The sequence below is a fragment of the Pipistrellus kuhlii genome, unplaced genomic scaffold (assembly GCF_014108245.1).
Source record: "Pipistrellus kuhlii isolate mPipKuh1 unplaced genomic scaffold, mPipKuh1.p scaffold_m20_p_2, whole genome shotgun sequence".
Taxonomy (NCBI): domain Eukaryota; kingdom Metazoa; phylum Chordata; class Mammalia; order Chiroptera; family Vespertilionidae; genus Pipistrellus; species Pipistrellus kuhlii.
Genome location: NW_023425515.1, coordinates 184298868 through 184317806, shown reverse-complemented (window position 1 = coordinate 184317806; position 18939 = coordinate 184298868). Strand labels below are relative to the sequence as shown.

Here is an 18939-nt window from a genome sequence, read left to right as displayed (position 1 = left end):
TAGGGGGTAGAAACAACTTACTATATATTTTTTCCTAATATATTTTTATTGATTTCGGAGAGGAAGGGAGCGGGAGAAACAGAAACATCAATGATATGAGAATCACCAATCAGCTGCCTCCTGCATGTCCCACACTGGAGATCAAGCCCAAAACCTGGGCATGTGCCCTGACCGGGAATCGAACCACGACCTTCTGGTTCATAGGTTGATGCTCAACCACTGAGCCACACCAGCCAGACCCAACTTGCTCTTTCTATGTGCACGTATGGTACGTAACAGGAATACAGCGTATTTGTGGTATTCCACGTTTAGGAGGGGGCAATCCTGAAAAAGGTGGAGAAACACTGGCGGGCGGATCTGGGCCCTGCACCTCCCAGCTGCCTCCTGCTCCGGCTCCTCTCCCTCTCGCTCCCACAGTCCCGCCCCAGGGCCGCTGTGCTCACTGTTCCTCCTGCTTGCCACACTCTTCCCTTCACATCCACGGGGTCCGTTGGCTCACTAAGTTCAAGTTTCTGCTCCAATGTCCCCTCCTCAGAAAGCCCACCGCTTCTTCCCTCCTCCTCCCTGGCAGGCCCCACATGTTCTTTGCTTTTTTTTTTTTCAAAGCCCTAATTCTTCACATATTACTTATTTACTCATTTTTTTGCTTATTGTTTGTCTCTCCTGCTGGAATGAACTTCCACAGGAAAAGACCGTCATATTCCTGACGCAATGTCTGGCACATAATCACTGAATGAATACAGAATCACTGAACGAATGAATGAATGAGTGAATGAATAAATGAGTGCTCTGGGAGCTCCAAAGAAAAGGTGTTAGAGCGTCGGTCTGCGGACTGAAAGGTCCCAGGTTCGATTCTGGTCAAGGGTATGTACCTTGGTTGCGGGCACATCCCAGGTAGGGTGTGTGCAAGAGGCAGTTGGTCGATGTTTCTCTCTCATCGACGTTTCTAGCTCTCTATCTCTCTCCCTTCCTCTCTGTAAAATATCAATAAAATATATTAAAAAGAAAAGAAAAGGTGTCGACCACTTTGGCCCGAGGGAGGAGGCTTGGGTGCAAACTGAAAGGACCACAGACAGTTTCCTCTCTAGGGAAATCTTGGTTTCCTGTAAGACACCCTACATTCCACCCAGCAGGGAGGAATCCACAGGGCAGCTCCCAGGACTGAGTCAGGAGATGGAGGCCCCAGTGGAGATAATGTGGTAACCCAGGGCCAGGCCTCAGGGCTCCCAACTGCCTGGGTCCTTCCTCCTAGCGAACCAGAGTTCCAGAAACTTCCTCAGTCGCTCCCCCAAAGTCCCAGGGAGGAAAGACAGCACACCCTTTAATCGTCCTGCTTCCCCCTCTGGGGGTTTATCCTGGCGCAGCCTCTCCCTCCCGCCTCGCTCCCCGGGAGGAGCACATGCTCAGGCAGCCGGGCGGCTGCAGAAAGGAGGGTTTCTGGGGATTCTGGCCGGGAGCATGTGGGGGCCCCCGCTCCACATCAGAGCAGGCCCCGTGTTTGTCTTAGATAAACCCACAGACTCCGCTCCGACAATCCCAGCCCTCGGGAGCCCCCCCTTCCCATCCTGTGAGGGGGTGTGGGGACCTGATGAAGGAGGTGCCTTTTGCTTCAGAAGAATCAAAAGAATAACAACACGGCCACCGTTTCCCGCGCCTACTTCAGGCCAGGCCCTGCGCCGAGACCTGTTCGCCAGCACCCCAGCACCCCGAGGTGCACGGGATCACCTCCTGCCACGGAGCCTGCCTGGGGAAGCAGAGCGAATGAACGGGCAGCACGCAGGAACTGGGGCCCAGCATCGCCAGCCTCCCTGGGAAAATGAGCCACTTCCTGTGTGTGGGCGGTGTGTGTGCATCTCGTCATAACAACCGCCCCCAGTGGGTGTTAGGATCACGCCCCAGTGATAGGCAAGGGGTGAGGTAACCGGTCCAAGGTCACCCAAGTGAGTTCCCGAGGCTGCCCGGACGGGAGCCTGAGCTCTCTCCGCTTTCCCTGCCTTGCCTGCAGGCTGGACACTCCCTCCCACCCTCGGGGGTCAGGTTGTCCATCCGGCCATTTAACCGTCCCCCAGACGTGAGGGGAGGGCGGCGGCTGCGGTCATGGTCTTGGACAGAAGGCGTTTCCTACGGGTTCCAGGCTACGCAGGAAGATGAAACTACATTAGACAGTAAATCCTGGGAAAATAAATCTGGATAAAAACGCAAGAGCTGTCACAGGTGACAGGATTCACTGCCCAGTTACTGACAAGGACAAATTTAATGCCACGGGAATAACCCTGTATGTGTTTCTCAGGGAGACAGGTCAGGGGGAGGAGAAAGAAAGACGGCTAACGTTCTCTTCATGGAATCTGTATCGCCTGAGTGGTTACAACAGGCATGACTATTTTTTTGCATGTATCACTCTCACAATAGAAGGTGCAGTAAATATGACAGCTACACAAAACGTATTGTAGCGGAAGCCGGGGGGCCCTTTGGTAGCCATAAGGGAGGAATAAGTTTGAGAAAAGTCTCGCAGGCCTGAAAGGGGGTGGGGGAGGCACTCTGGGTGGCAGAACAGTCTGTGCTAACAGCACACGCTGGCAAGCCCAGGGCAGGCCCAGCCCAAGCGGCGATCCTTCCCCTGATAAAGGGAGGGCGCACTCTCGTCTCCTAGGAGGACAGCCCGAGCTGGCAGCTGGGTGGGCGGCAGCGTCTCACGGATGAGGCATCTGTCTCATGCCGCTGAGGTCACTGCCCTCCAGCCAGCAGACTGCAAGGACATGCCATGGTGGCACTAGGCCTAGTTCAACCCACCTGCTACCCGCCTGCTTGGGTTTCCTCTGAGGGGCTGGGGTCAACTCACTGCCCAAGGTCATGTGCAAGCTGATCCTTACAGCTGCTCTGCGTGGCCAGCTGACAGTCCTCACTGGCACTCTGCCTGTGCCCTCTCCTCCTTCTATCTGGGGAAGCTCATCCCAGGCCAGCTGGGACAGCCTGGCACCGCCCCCACAAACACCCACCCTGGCCTGGTCCACTCCCCACTGGCCTCAGCTCCCTCCTGAAGCCCGCTGGCTGACCTCTTTGTCTTGGGGAAGCTGAGACCAGCTTGGCCTGGAGCCCAAGAATGCACTGGCCCACGCTCCTGAATTTTTGTCACCCACTCACCTGTCTCCTGGCTGTTCAGGCATTGCCAGGTACCAAGGCCCAAAGGTGAAGGGCGGTTTCCAGCTAGTTCCCAGGAATGGGCCTGGGGGGGCGAGGACCCCAGGATACACCTCCCGGGGAAGCTCCTGGTCAGTAGGACATGGGGGTGGCCCCGGCTGCTGTGTTCACCAGGCCTGGGCCAGGTCTTCCCCGGCCTGGAGCTCAACCACACAGGAGCCTGAACCACTGTGGCCGCTCCGCAGCCTCTGCGCGGTGAAGGTGACTCAGCAGAGTCAGTGGAGAAAGCATGTGGGTTTGAGGCCTCTCAGCCCCAGGGCTGAACCCCAGCTCCCTCATTTCCTAGGAAATACATTTCCTCTGTGTGTGTGAGCCTCATCCATAAAATGGGCAGATTCAGCCTACGCCGTGGCTTTAATAAAATACAAGTAAACGGCTCAGCACGATCGTGGGCATGCCCTGGTACCTGGTGCATCCAGTGCTTCCGTAAGCAATCACAGGAGCAATAACTACCCTCAAACCCCAGGGAACCCCTAGGACGCCTCTCCCAGTGCTCTGAGCGAGTCCCCCTTCTAAGTGGAGAGCTGGGGCCCCGAGGGCGGAGCAGCCGCTCTGCAGTCACCCTCTGGCTAGGCAGAAGCCTGGGCAGGAAGCCACCTGCCACACCAGCAGGTGAGAGCACTTCCTTGGTGCCAGGCTCTGTGCTAAGCACGCTGACCCTCCCGTGCCAGTCAAACCTCGCAGGAACCTGGTGGGTGAGGTGGCATCATCACCCCCGTTTTACAGACAAGGAAACGGAGCTGGAGAGAAGCTGGTTCATCAGTTGAAGGCCACGTGGGTGAGAGGCTCGCATGCCAGGGCTGCCTGACCCCAAAACCCTGCAGCGCGACCTCCTGATATCACCAGCGCCTGGACCAGGGCAGGGGCGTGAACACACAGCTCTGGCTGTTCCATGCCCAGCTCAGCGCAGCTCCCCACCCATACCTGACCTTCAGGGGCTGGGTGGATGGAAGGCCAGAGCCCAGGACTGCAGGCCACTCCTCATGGGCCCTGCCACATGGGGGTGGCCTCAGTCCTGACACAGACCCAAGGTCCTCCTGGTAAGAACCAGCCCCAGAACAGCAGGGTCAGGGTCGCGGGCACCATACACAAGGGCCCGTACTGGGCCTATTTGGGAAGTTCAAGGGCCCGCCCCTATGCCTTTCTGCCCTGTCCCCTCTCAGGGCTAACGGCTCCCCATCCTGACTGGCAGTGTGTCCTTGGTAAAGTTACCTAAGACTTCTAAGCCTCAGTTTCCTCATCTATAAAATGGGAAGCTCAGTGCCTACATCCCAGGGCAGCTGTGTGGACATGGTGGGGCGGGGAAGGGGGTTAAAGAGACCGGTGCAGTGCATAGCACAGAGCAGACACTGAGTCAACGTCGGTCTCTTTCTCTCTTTCCTTCATGCCCCCAGTGCTCTGAGCTGTCTGCCTGCAGGCTTCCTCCAAGGCAAGAAGGAAGCCACACTGCCCCTTGTCCCCGAAGGAGGTGGTGTGGACAGGGGTAAAGACACAGGCCCGGAAGCCAGGCAAGTCCCAGCTCTGCCACCTTCCCCTCTATCTTGAGGATCTGTTTCTTTATTACCAAGCGCCTCTTCGCTTCTCCCCTGCAGGACCCAATGGGTGATTTCTACAAAAACACCTCCGTACACGCTGAAGTGCTGTGCAAAGGGCAAGTGTGAAAAACAGTGACACCATCATAAACAGAGCCTCCAGAACGTGCCAGGCCGATGCAAACAAAGCACTGTGTATGTATGCATTTTCCCCTTTAATTTTCATAACCGAAAGGAGGCATAGTTCCCATCGTACTGACGGGAGACGGAGCCCAGAGAGGTCATGGAGTTGACCCAAGATCACACAGCAAGAGGACGAGGCAGAATTCGAACCCATCTTGTCTCTCGCCTGGACGATCCCCCTCTTTGGTTGACGGTGCTGGCCCAGCTCCTGGCTGTGTCTTTAGGTGCTGGGAAAGGGCGTCCCTGAGTTGTAGTCTGGCGACCACAGACAAACTGGCCTTTTAAGCTCCAGCTTCTGAAGTGAAAGGCACTTGGGTAGCATAAAGCAGGCAGGGGCTTTGCTGTCCCAACATACAGAGCAGCGAACCGTGTTCTGATCCTCAGGAACACAAGAAGGAGGCTGTGTTAGGAAGGGGGCTACTTAGGGGCCCTGCCCAGGAGCTGCTGGGGGCCAGGAAGGAGTGGTGGGTGGGTTTCACCCAGCGGCGGCGGCGGCCCCTGGGGTGGGAAAGAAAGGAAAGGTCTCCTTTTATCTAAAAGACACAATTGCCGCCTGGCCAGGTAGCTCAGTTGGTTAGAGCATTGTCTCAATACCCCAAGATTGCAGGTTTGATCCCCGGTTAGGGCACATCGAAGAATCAACCAATGAATGCATAAATAAGTGGGACAACAAATTCATGTTTCTCTCTCTCAAATCAATTAAGATATTTAAAAATAATTTTAAATTAAAAGACACAGTTGCCTGAAATTCATAACCGTCAAATTAGAATCTTTTATCTTTTAGAAAACCTTCCCACCAGGAGGTTTCTGGCCCTTTTGAGATTTGTCCCCTTTTAGACATCTTCTTCTATTTTACCTACTTTCAAAAACTGTATTGTATTTTACCTACTTTTGAGTATCTTGAGCGTTGGTTATTTTTAAACTTAATATGTATTTGTCAAATCTAAGTTCTCTTACTGATGGATTAACTGATTGGCTTTTCATGATCTAACCCACATGTGTCAAACACAAGGCCCACGGGCCAAATCCGTCCCGCCAGGCCTTGCAATGTGGCCCGCACTGCGCTGTCATCACTGCACTCAGCTGCGTTTCCATCACAATGACAGTTTATGACTGTTCAGTAAACCATTTGGTCCGCAACTTAGGCTGGATTTTAGATTTTGGCCCCTTCTCTGATTGAGTTCGACACCCCTAATCTAACCTCTCCCACCATTTGGGACCCCAGGATGGAATCAGCAAGAGAGAGAGAGATGATGGCCAAGATTTCGGTTGCTAAGGGGTTCAAGCCAGGACCTTTGTATGTCACAGCACTTGTGAATCGTGATTTCACTGAGGACGGCCCCAACAACGGGCAGTTAATTCAACACACATTATCTAGGCGGGATACAGCTGCAAACAAGACAGACATGGCATTCTAATCTAAGCATAAAACCATCAACACCAAGGTCGACTAGAGGTGCTGAAGGCCTCACAAGGAGCAAAGAGAACTTTGGCTAGAGGCTTATCAATGATCAGGAGGCCAAGGAAGGCTGCTGCCTCAATGAGTAACTCTCAGATAAACTGTTAGGACTTTTATCTGCTCACAACATTAAAATCAACCTTGATTCCTTTCACTCACAACTTGCAAAAAAAATCAGTCAAAACTAGTCAACAGCTGAGTTGCAGCTTGAAGCCACAAAAGCAAAGACCACGCTGCTAGTTTTTGTGCACCTACTATGTGCACACATGCCGTGCTAACACTTTACAGACTCTGCAGTTGGGGTATGATTAGTCCTGCTGTACAGATGAAGAAACTGAGGCTCAGAGATAAGGGACTTCGGCACACAAGTGATAGGACAGGCATTCTAACCACTTTCACGTACTCTCTCTTCCCCTCCAGCCAAGCTCCTCCGTTGACTGGCCTGGCCAGGTAGGTCCTGCTGACGGCCCCCCTGTGGGATGCTTACCGAGGAGGTGCTTGATGATGGCTTGGTTGTGCTCCCAGAGGTTGCTGAATGTCCCCCAGCGTGAGTGGCCGTCAGGAACGGGGTTGGTTTTGATCCAGCCGCCACAGGCATAGGTGAAGAAGTCCTGGCAGGGGTCCACCCTGGGGTCCATGGAACTCAAGATGGAGCTGGTCACTGAGACGCAGGCCTGGCTGAGGCACACCGGGGGCGCTCCTGGCAGGGGACAAGCACAGGGCGCCAGTGAAGGGCAGGCAGGAGGAGGCTGCAGGAGTCTCTGGTTCCAGCCCTGGTGCGCCACGCCCCACTCTGGTCCTGACCAAACAGATGACGAGTTGGATGGTCCATAGACCCCTCCCGAGAAATGATCTCAGTAGATTCTCTATTTCTTGGCTTATAAAATAAGACTTTGGTTTAGCTGCCTAAAATCCTTTCCATAGCTTAAAAGTATTTACAAGTCCTTCCCTCTGCAAATATTCACTGACTTTTTATTGTTCCCTGGTGTGCAGCAAACTCATTCACTCATTCATTTGTTCAACAAGATAACGACTGAGTACCTTTCAGGTTCTTGCTGAGTGCAGTGTGTGTGTGTATGTGTGTGTGGTGAGGGATATGAAAGGTGTAGTCCTTTCCTTCAAGAGCTAGTAAGTTAGTTGGGGATACACATCATAAAGGAAAAGTCAAAAGACAACAGTGGGAGAAACATCTATCATTCATTCTACAAACACAGGCCAAGTGTACTTAGTATGTGCCACACGGGTAATACAGACTCTATGGTGCCGGGACTCAGGAAGAAGGAAGACTTTCAAGACTAGAAGGAACTATAAAAAATCATTCCCACTGAGCACAAGGCAAGAGGGTGACCTCACTGAATCCTCAAAAGAACCCAAACCGAAACAACCCTGAGATCATTTTGCGTAAGGCCATTTTCGCAGAGGAAACTGAGGCACAGAGAAGCAAGCACCCTGCTTAGTGGCCAACGGGATTTGAAGCCCACCCTCTCCCTGTCTGCTCTGGGCCTAGAAGGGAGCTCTCCTGGTGAGGTGTGGCCTAAGGAGGGACAGCAGTTGGTACACACAGGTGGGCAGCGGGCAGGCCTGCAAATCCTACAAGTGCCCCCAAAACACCATGAGCAGAGAAGTCAGCTTCCTCTGAGCCAGTTCTCACAGACGTGAGCAGAGGGCTGTCCGAAGGCCAAGGGCAAGAGGAGCGGGCCGAACCCCGGCCTCAAGTTCCATCCGCGGGCTCTAAGCAAAGGAACCGAACTGCGGGCGGCCTCAGCGGTGACCCAGCCCGAGGTAGCGAGAGGAAGCTGACAACAGGAGACAGAGGCCGAGGTCCAGGCTGGTGACTAAGAACAGGCCCCGCGGAATTGTCTGTTGACACAGCTGTGCCGGCAACAAGAGGGACTGTTCCTGACCGCAGCTCTGCACCGGGTACTTCACGCACATTCGTGATCGCATGCAGGCCTCAGGACAAGCCTCAGATACAGGCGTCAAGGCCCGATTAAAGATGAGGAAACTGAGGCTCTGAGCAAGAGAGGGGGACAAGGTCACGCAGCTGCAGGCAGAGCAAGAATGAACCCAGCTCGTCCTGCTGCAGCAACTCCATGGCCGGGGGTTCTGGCTGGGGGTTCCCACTTTCCCTCGCTGCCTCTTTGCCGGGAACATGGGGTGGATGGGGGGCAGTGGGGCTACGACGACCTCTGGTGAGTTCATCTCCCTCCTCCACAGGGAGGAGTGAGGCAGGGCAGGCACCGTGAGCTCAGACCGGGTTCAATTCCCAGCTGCTGCTTCTGGCTGTGGGCCTCGCACATGTGACCTCCTCTCTCGGAGCCTCAGTTTCTCCATCTATCAATAGAAACGAGGGGAACAGCAGGACCAGTTTCACAGAGATGATGCAGTGACCTCAGGGCTGGGCATGGGGCTCAGCTTGCTCGGGTCTTAGGGTGCCAGGCTCCCAGGCCGATCTTTAGAGAGGAGAACAGAAGGCACCGGCTGGCCGGGGCAGAGTCACCTCACCCGGAAACAGACTGCCCACCGGGTTGAGTGGCATGCAGGTGTCTAACATCTTCTAAAAATGCAAAGGCCTCAGGATCGAGCAAGGGCTCGGAGGCTGTGCAACAGCCCCAAATCAGGGTGACTTTATTTTGAGGTAATTGTTTGTTTTGAGATGCCTATCCAACAATTAAAAATGATTGAGCCATTAGGCATGAAAACAGAGGAGAAAACAGTAGGAACCTGTCTAGATTGATCATCTTAAGCAACGTTGCCCCACTGCCCACCAGGGAAGGCACCGGAATCTTTACGGGAGTTGGGGGGGGGGGAGGGGCGTGGGAGGGGGGTAATTTCCGTGTGGTTTGAAAAAGCCTATTCACTATTATGATATAAGAGGAAAATAATACTTATTGTTTTTGTACAACCAACTACAGGAAGCAAAGCCTGACAAATTCTTGGCTGCCGGGAATGCCCAGAAGTCAGCGTGAGAGGGTGATCCTCAGAGAGCAAAATCCACCAGTGTGTGTGTGTGTGTGTGTGTGTGTGTGTGTGTGTGTGTGTGAGAGAGAGAGAGAGAGAGAGAGAGAGAGAGAGAGAGAGAAAGAGAGAGAGAGAGAAGGAGAGAGATTTGTAGTTATCAAAAGGGGACTTGGTTTAAAACAAAGTAAGAAATCAGTTCCCAGGAATGGCCCGAGTTAATAGCACTTTAAGCACCTATTCTGTAGGCACAGGGCAAGGTCCCTAGGTGGTGCTTAAGCAATCAGTTTTGATAATTTAACTATTTGATGGTTTGTAGGTCCTTTACCAACCAACCATTCCTAACCAGAAGGCACTTTATGCATATTTGATTAATTAATTGCTTCCTCATCTGATGTCAAGGTCAATACTCAAGGTTCCATCTCCTTGGGGAAACCTTTCCAGACCCTCATCCCTCTCTGGCTGCCTGGTTGTTGAGATCTGATCACAGACTAAGGGGTGTCACGGCCGTCTCCCTGTCTACCTCCCCCACTGGAATGTGAGCTGGAGGGGAGGGCAGCATCTGATGTGCTTTTATATTTCCTTTGCTCAGCATTGTACTTGGCACCTAACACTGTCCAATACATATTTGATGAATGAATGAATGAATGAATGAATGAGCGAGCTTTATCCAGCACTTGGTCACCACCTGTAGGAGTAGAAAATATTTCTTCCCTTTAGGATGGGCATGATCACTCAAGAGAGCAGGTCCCAGGCACTTGTCTGGACAGTACCTGCCTCCACACTGAGTGTGTGTTGCTGCTGCTGTTTGTAAAGCACCTGCACGTTTCTAGAAGGGAGGGTGCAGCAGGAAGGTGGATAAATATGTATTTCAGAGCCCAGACATAACTTACAGGTGGGTCTTTCAGAACGTACAGAGAATTTGCTTTGTCTGGCTTTATGTTTGCTCAGATGTGGCCGGTGCCAGCACCTGCTGCTGGGTAATGAGGTTACAGTCAATATCTGGGGTGGCCACTGCTTTCCCAGGCCCGGGCAGCTAACGAAAACACATGGATTGGCTTATGGGTCACCTGATCCTGACCCAGCTCCACCCAGAGTTCCTTTCACCCAGGTCCAGGCTGGGAAAACCCTGCTACGTCCCCGAGAAGGCTGGGATGGAGGCAGAAACAAGATTCCTTGCCGTGGGCCCCTCTGCAGCCCGATCACAAGAAGCCACCCTTTGGGGGTCCCTTCTGGCTTCTGGTGGGGAATCATCTTGGGGACTCCTGGGCCAGCCTCAGGGTGACACTGGCTGCGGGAGCCTCGCCTGCTCCCCAGGTACAGAGCCAGGAGCTGGGCAGAGGAGGGTGGGCAGAGTCCACATTAACCAGCAGAGTGTTCTGAACCGAAGCTGATAGTTAGGCAAGATAGTGCCTCAAGCAAGATGGCGGCTACAGGACAAGAGTGATTGGTAGAGAAAGGCTGTTCCCAGCTTTTCCTCCTTCTTGTCCATTGTGTCCTTTATTTATTCAATTTGCAAACGACTTGCACACCTATGGCAGTGCAGGCATTATGCTAACTAAGTATATATGCTTAAGAGCATGGACATCTTTAATCAAATGTGCATGAAGCTCCTGGCGAATGAATGAATGAATGAATGAGTAAACATAACTTGATACAGGAGGGATTAGGTGAGACTCAGATAAGTCCTGCCCTCTCTCCAGGCCCCCAAACCTTTTTCTCATCCTAGTCCAGCAGGGCCACCAGGAGGGCCAGCACCCTCACAGTGGACAAGGCCCAGCGAAGCCTGGGTGGCCATCCCCAGATCCTGAAAAGGTTCACAATCTCTCTGATGGGATGAGTGACCAGGTGACCATGTCTGTGGGGTTGGGCCCTCAGGTCAACCGAGGCTGTTCAACCAAGTGGAGAATCTGCCCCCGGAAGGCGAGGCGCTGGGGCCCAGGGAGTGAGAGAGGCCTTGAGACCAGCTGGACTCCCCACCCTCTCCAGCTCCATAAACGCCGACTGAACATCGAGTCTGTGTGAGGCACTGGGCTGGGTTCTCTCAGCCACAGAGAACCACAGCAGGATGGAAAGGGCCCCAATCACATCACTACACAAGATAGGACAGCGGGATGCGATTACAGAGGTCAGCTGGGTCACGGGAGGGCAGCTTTTCGGGGAGTCCTCACACTGGTGCGCCCAGATTACAAAAGGAGGCAGAGCCTGGGCTCTGGGGCCCAAGGGCCTGTGGTTGAATTCCACTTCCCCGTCCCCCCTGTATAACCTCGGGCAAGTCGCTGCCTCAGCTTCCTCATTCGGAAACTGGGGCCACCAGTAACCACACCTCCCGGGGCTGCTGTCAGGAGGAGGAAATGAGACTAAAGATGAGGTGCGGCATTCGCATGAACAGGATTAAGTAAATGGAAGTCATGATGGCTGTTTTGTTGGGACTAAGGATGGCAGGCAATGCCAGCCCGGGTGTCTCACCAGCCCACATATCCTAACGACAGCAGCACCCACCGCTGAGGTTAAGGGGTCCTGGCAGGCACCAAGTTCGTGTACACGTGACCTCTAACCCTCCAAGCCACCCCCAGACTGGGCACCATTGTCCCTATTCAAGTGGAGAAGACACAAACTCTGGGAGATGGAGTGCCCTGTCCGAGGCTATCCTACAGCTGTAAGTTGCTGGGCTGGGATTTAGACTCATGACCTCTGGACACGGAAACCTTCACGCCACCCATACCGCCCACCCTCCAGGTCTCCGCGACCAGAGTCTGCCAGCTGAGGCTCCCTCTGGGGCCTTTGGGGCCAGTCCCAGGGGGGCCCCGTGCACAGGTGGACAGAGCTGAGGGTAGGGATGCGTCAAGCCCACAATGAAACCCAGAGGCACCTACTTGTCCGGTACTGGATGCTCAGCACGGCCACACAGGCCACCAGTCCCACCGCCAGGAGCGCCACCAGCACCACCAGCCGCTTCTCCGCCTGGGTCCGCTCGGCCCAGCATCTCTGGCCGCTCCGGGGGCTGTGGAAGTTCACCTGCAGGGAGGCAGGCAGGAGGGGTGGGGAGGGCATGAGCCCAGGGCCCCCCCTCCCCAGGAGGAAGGGGCTCCGAGGCAGGTCCAGGCCCCGGGGAGACATCGGGGTGGCCCTCCTGCCTCAGGGGTGGTCCGGTTCCCACGGCCTGGGTCCTAATCCAGGACAGGAACCGCCAGCCACCCTGCTCGGCAGCTCCGATTTGCTCCTGAACTTCAGAGAGCCAAGTAGCTCAGCCCAGCTGGGCTTGTGTGTTTTTTTGAGTCACCCGATATGGGCAGAAGGAAAAAACACACACACAGCTTTCCCCCGCTTTTCCAGTAAGGAGCTCAGAAAAGGACAGGATGTTTGGACTTGCAGGCATCCAGCGGGTGGCCAGCTTGGCTCTCTCGGAGGCCCAGCACCGTCTGGCTGGGACAATACGCCAGAAGGCGGGCGCCACCCCAGCACACACCCCCCAGGACTGTGGGCGCCCTGAGCTCACTGACTCCCCATCCACCAGGGCTGTTACTACAATAGTTCTCCCTTCACAAATGAGGATGTGAAAGTCCCGAGAGGGAAGACCCTGCCCTCACCGCTCGGCCCAATGTGTGGCGCAGGATCTGACCCCGCGTGTGCAGATTCTGGGGCCACCAGCGGGTCAGAGATTTGCATTTTGGGAAGATGTCAGGAGAGGTGCCATGGAGAAATAGCTCCATCCAGGCAGGCCTCAAAGGGAGGAAAAATGTCCCCAGCCCCACAGCCTACACAGGAAGGGAGGCACAATGAGAGGAAGTAGAGGGCGTGGCGGGACCCTCGGGCCCCCCCCCCCCCCCCCCCGTTCTAGGAGGTACTTTGGGCAAAAGCGAGGGCCACAGTGCAGGAGGGGGTCCCCTGAAGGCGGGGTCACTTGGTTCAGTGACCTCATGGCTGTGTGCCAATGGCCGAGCACCAACTCAGGGCCATGGTGGAGCCATGGAGAGGAAGACAGACTCCCTCTGTTCAGGGGCTCACAGCCCAGAAGAGAGGCAGACAGACACAGGCTGGGTGGGCAGGGAAGGCTTCCCGGAGGTGGGGACGCCTGGGTGGGGTCTTGAAGAATAAGTAGGAGCCGGTGGGGGAGGGAACTGGAGAGCAGCAAGGCCAAGATCTAAAGGGGCACCTTGTAGGATGGTTTAATATAAATACTTTTTTTTTTTTTTTTTAGAGAGAGAGGAAGGGAGAGGGATAAAGAGTTTGAAACATCGGTAAGAGAGAAACATCGATCAGCTGCCTCCTGCACACCCCCTACCGGGGATGTGCCCACAACCAAGGTACATGCCCTTGACCGGAATCGAACCTGGGACCCTGGAGTCTGCAGACTGACGCTCTATCCACTGAGCCAGACCGGCCAGGGCCTATAAGCTGGTTTAAAGAATGCAAACTGGAGTGACACGACAGGCTCTGCCCTTTGGAAAGGCCCAGGTGAAGGGAGCAAGGCTCGGTGGCAGAGACACCTGCAGCCTGCCAGGGGTGGGGAGGCAAAGGAGTCGCCAGGGTAGATGGGGGGCCCCAGGCTCAGACCTGCAAGTGCCCTACCAACAGCCAGGCCACGCCAGGGCCTCACGCCGGCCCTGGGGGACCTCAGGCTGGTCACCCAGGAACGGAAGGGCGCTGAGTGGCCTCCTGGTCACCGCTGGGCATTTTATGGCCAGGAAATGACGAGGAATGGCCGCACCAGAGAAAGAGGAACACACGAACTTCTCATGAAAGGAAAACTGGTTTCTGAAAACGAGAAAAGGAACTTGGGGCCCAGTCACAGTTTCCACGGAGATCCAGGAGGCTCAGAAACTGAAGCAGATGCACCAGCGGGGGAGGGGGCCCGCCCTCTGACCTCCTTTCAGAACCTTTCTGAAAGGCGAGAAACCAGGATTCTGACCACGGTGCTACCATGAAGGTCACACCGGGCTGGGAGGCCTGGTGCGGAGACAGAGCCTGGGATGATGCTGACACGTCCATGCACCAGGAGGTGACCAGATCGTCCCGCTTTTGGCGGGACAGTCCCGAATTTTAACAATTTTTACCTGAGTCCCGCGGCGGTTTAAATAGAGCCCCGATTTCCAAAAAGCAGAACGCAGGAAAAACTGTTAAAAGTCGGGACTGTCCCGCCCAAACCGGGATGATCTGGTGGCCTTAGTAGAAGTGCCTCTGCCCAGGCATCCATTTTCTCACAGTTCACCTTGTATTCAGAAGGGCCCCGAAGGATACGTGACATCTATTCTCCGTCTCCCTGCTGTCCTGCCCCCGGGCTTGTGCCACATTCTGCATCCTGCTCAAGGCCCCTCCGTGCCCCACGATCAAGGCTCATTTCCATCACGGCTTAGCTCGTGGGGGAGGCGTGCAAGGCAGAGGCAGGGAGCGCCGTGCCAGATGCAGGCTCTCAAAAAAGCCGGGGAGCACAGGCAGCAAGCGGAGGGAGCGGGAAACCTGCCCTTAGGTGGACAGAGCAAAGGCGGGACAGGTGGGGAGTCTGAGGAGGTGCAGGGCGAGAAGAAACAAAAGGAACCGAGGCGGGGGAGGAAAGGAGAAGAAAAGAGTAACAAGGCGGCTAATATTTGAGTGCTTCCTGCGTGCCTGGCACTGGGTTGATTCCACTTTGTTGCTAGACGGTGCTATCCTACCTGAGAGCAGGTATGAGCATGAGGTCAGAAGGAACTCGGGACATGGCGGGGGTGGAGGAGGGAGACAGCGAGAGAGGCCACCTCTCTCCGGAACCCACAGCCTCTGCCAAGGGCTGTGCTGCCCCAGGAGCGGAGTCGAGCTGAGCCTCTCTGTTTAATGACAAGCATACAGACAGTGTTCACGGTAAAATCCAATAAGAATTCAGTCAGAATTAAATTAGAAAGTCACGGTGCCAGGCAGACACGGCACCCGGAATCTGAAAATAGGGTTTTTGACTTCTGTCACGGTCTTCGCTGGACTTGTGCTGCCCGGCTGAGGGCCTCTTGGCTTCTGGACCAGCCCTATCCCATCTCGGAGGGTGGAAGGAATCCAGAGGCATCCCCGGGGCAGAAGTCACCTGGAGGCACGGGGCCCCGGGCCGGAGATCTCTCCAGAGGGTGAGATCTCTCCAGGAGGGCTGTCCCATTCCTGGGTGTAAAGCTGAGCTGCTGGTCAGTCCTTCTCCTGGCCGAGCCCCCGGGGTCCGCCTCCTTCAGAGAACCCAGCAAGATGGTTCACAGCCAGGGGAGGATGCACATGGGTTCTCAGGCTGCTCTGGGAAAGGAGGGCATGTCAATCACCAGCCTGAGGCGGCGGCAGCGGCAGCGGCTGGCAGGGGAGGAGCGTTAGCGGCAGGCGGCCCACTCCGCCTTGGGTACGTGACCATCGGCCCCGGTGCAGAGCGGATGCCCAGATGATGGAGCTGAGAATTGCTGTAAATGCTCCGCTCGTCGGTGGGCTTCCCATTCCACTTATTGCCGGGGGAGGCAGAGAGAGAATGAGACATAAGGAAAGGGAGGCCATCGAAAGAGGGAGGCAAAGAGGGAGACAGAAGGAGAGACAGGCAGAGCCAGAGAGACAGACGGGAGTAAGAGGAACAGCAGAGCCGTGCAGTCCAGGTTCCCAGGGTTTCCACAGCCAAGGGAACAAAGCCCTGATGAGGGATAAAGATTCGGTTACAGAAGTGAGCGCCTGCCTCGCCGAGGCTTACGGCCAGAACGGGTTCTGCAGGCAGCTGTGCGGGCAAGGACAGGCCACCGCTGCCCGGGGCCCAGGAGACAGGCCAGCAGCAGGAGTGGGCGGCGGGCAAAGCCCGCTTTTCAGACCAAGCAGGGGGTCAGGAGGGACGGCAGTGGCTGAACCACCACCAAGCCCCCGGCGACCTGGGCTCCACAGAGCAGACAAGAGGTGTCGATCTGGCCAAGGGTTTGGCAGGGAGCCCACCCCCCGCAGGCCAAGAGCTCGGCCACCCTCTGAAGCCTGGCAGAGCGGCCAGGCTGCCTGCCCCGGAGCCAGCCTTTCAGAGCAGACAGACCATGACAGCTGGGCCCTGGGTGGCACTCTGCCTCCGTGAGGGTGTTAGGCTGGGGAGGTTTCTTCTAGAAGTTTCCGTATGGCAGACTTCTAGCTGAGGACACTGAGGCCAGTCCGGAGCAAAACTGTAAGTCCTCTGGTCCTCCCCGTCTCTACTCTGAGCCCCACCCAGCCCCCGGCCGCCAAGCCTGACCCTTTCAGTGACTGAGAAGAGCTTACAGGAGCACCTGCTGCAGGAGACAGACCTTGCATCTTAGACAGAAATTGAAGTCTGGTATCCAGAGAAGCTCTCTCCAGCTCCCTGTGCTTCCCAGAAGGATGTCAGTGGAGCAAGAGAAAAGGTCGCCCTGGACTTTATTAAGACCCCACAGGCGTCCCTGGGCAGCCTCTGGGCCTTGGTCCCCTATCTTTAAAATGAGTGCGCTGGCCCGGCCCACATGGCCCAGTGGTTGAGCATCAACCTAAGAACCAGGAGGTCACGGTTCGATTCCCGGTCAGGGCACAGGCCCGGTTTGCGGGCTCGATCCCCAGGGTGGGGATGTGCAGGAGGCAGCCAATCAATGATTCTCTCTCATCATAGATGTTTCTAGCTCTCTCCCTCTCTCCTCTACTCTCTGAAAGAAATAAAAATATTTTTTAAAATGAGTACACTGGAGGAGGTCCCAGGTCTGACCACCTCAGATTCTAGGACAACTCGGCCAACAGTGTGAGTCTCTCACAGGTGGGTGGAGTTGAAAGAACCTCCTGATAAGCAGAGAGGTCTTTCAAAGTTTTGAGTGGGACTGCCCCTGAAGTCACGCTTAAAAGATTGATGTGTATGTGGCAGGGGAAAAAAAAAAAAAAAAAAAAAAAAGGAAAAACCACTAAGAATTAAATGTAAAATATAAGTATTTTAAAAAGCCTTTCTTTTTTGGTATGAAAAAACGAATTTTTAGAAGTCACTGGATGAGTTTTAAAGGTTTTGGTAAACGGCCATGACTCCCCCGTTGAGGCTGAGGAGTAGCGCTGGCTTTCTCGCTTTAAGCCGGGGACAGGGAGTGCGCGGGGGGAGGGGAGGCCTGCCGCCCGTGGGCCCGGAGCACAGGCTCCCAGGGAACAGCTCCTCTATGCAGGGCATCACGGAGACATCACGGTGAGTTTCGATGCTGCTGCTGAGAACAGCCACATCCATTGCTGTGCCCTGTACAAAGGCTGTCCTTACACTGTCTCACGCCAGCCTGTGCAACAGCGCTGAGAGGCGGATTAATAATGTTAACCCCTGCCGAAACCGGTTTAGCTCAGTGGATAAAGCGTCGGCTTGGGAACTGAAGGGTCCCGGGTTCGATTCCGGTCAGGGGCATCTTGGTTGCAGGCACATCCCCAGTGAGGGGTGTGCAGGAGGTGGCTGATCGATGACTCTCTCTCATCGATGTTTCTAGCTCTCTGTCTCTCTCCCTTCTTCTCTGTAAAAAAATCAATAAAATATATTAAAAAAAATAATGTTAACCCCACGTTGCACAAAAATAAAAAATAAAATAAAAAAGCTGTCTAAGTGAGTTGCTTCCAGGTCTGAGGGTCCATGAGGGGCAAGGCAGGGGCTCCGGGTCAGAGCCAGCTGACTGTGAATTCTGCACGCCGGCCACAGTGACTGATTTTGGGGACTCACAATGAATTTGTGACTGAAATGTGAGATAAAGGAAAAGTAAACCCCTTTCAGATGAGATACAGGGAGAAGTTGGCTCCGGCTAAAGTCAACATTTCGTTGGTGTATTCAGTAATGGAGGTGGCAAGTTTGGCTGAAAGATGCGAGTGTTCATTGGCCAGTATCCGTATCAGTCACTGGAGTTGGTAGAACCAATGGGCTCCAAAGTTTTGAAAAACCAAGCAGCTTATTTTTATAGCTGCCTGTCAAGAGAGGAAGATTCGGGAGGACGGGTCCATTTTAAAAAGCCTAAACGGGAGGGTACAGTTGTGTTTCTAGAAAACAACTCATAGGAAATTATCCAAAAGGCTAAAAGAGGGTCAACAGTAGTGTTACAGCCGAAACTGATTTGGCTCAATGGATAGAGTGTCAGCCTACGGGTTGAAAGGTCCCGGGTTCGATTCCAGTCAAGGGCATGTACCTTGGTTGCGGGCATAGCCCTGGTAGGGGGTGTGCAGGAGGCAGCTGATCAATGTTCCTAACTCTCTCTCCCTCTCTGCAAAAAGTCAATAAAATATATTTTAAAAACAAACAAACAAAAAACCCAGTAGTGTTACAGTGTTTGGGCCTATTGTCCAACTATAGTGATTGACCGTATTTTTATACATTGGTACCAAGAGGTATTATGGTTTTTAAAAATACACTTTTTATTGACTTTTAGAGACAGAGAAAGGGAGGAGAAAGAGAAACAACGATGTGAAAGTGAGACATCGATCTGCTGCCTCCTGTACACCCCCAACTCGGGATTGAGCCCAAAACCCAGGCATGTGCCCTGACTGGGAATTGAACTGGCAACCTTTCCGTGCAAGGATGATGCTCAACCAACTGAGCCACACTGGTCAGGCTGAGGTACTATGTTTTGTAATGGCAGCATGTTTTGGAGGTTTTTAACAACCTCCAAAGAGAAAAATGCTTATTCA

The 18939-nt window shown here is 54.4% G+C and overlaps 1 protein-coding gene across 3 annotated transcripts in view; it reads right to left on the bottom strand.

Moving 5' to 3' along the window:
- ECE1 (endothelin converting enzyme 1) overlaps positions 1–18939 on the bottom strand; it is a 95237-nt gene that overhangs the window by 30651 nt on the left and 45647 nt on the right. For 2 of the 3 annotated variants that reach the window (XM_045585077.1, XM_036445755.2), the window contains 2 exons: positions 12207–12348; positions 6860–7072 (listed from right to left, as the gene is read on the bottom strand). In XM_045585077.1, coding sequence (XP_045441033.1) covers positions 6860–7072; positions 12207–12348 — 355 coding nt within the window. The remainder of the gene's footprint in view (positions 1–6859; positions 7073–12206; positions 12349–18939) is intronic. The other variant, XM_036445757.2, reaches the window with a different exon arrangement.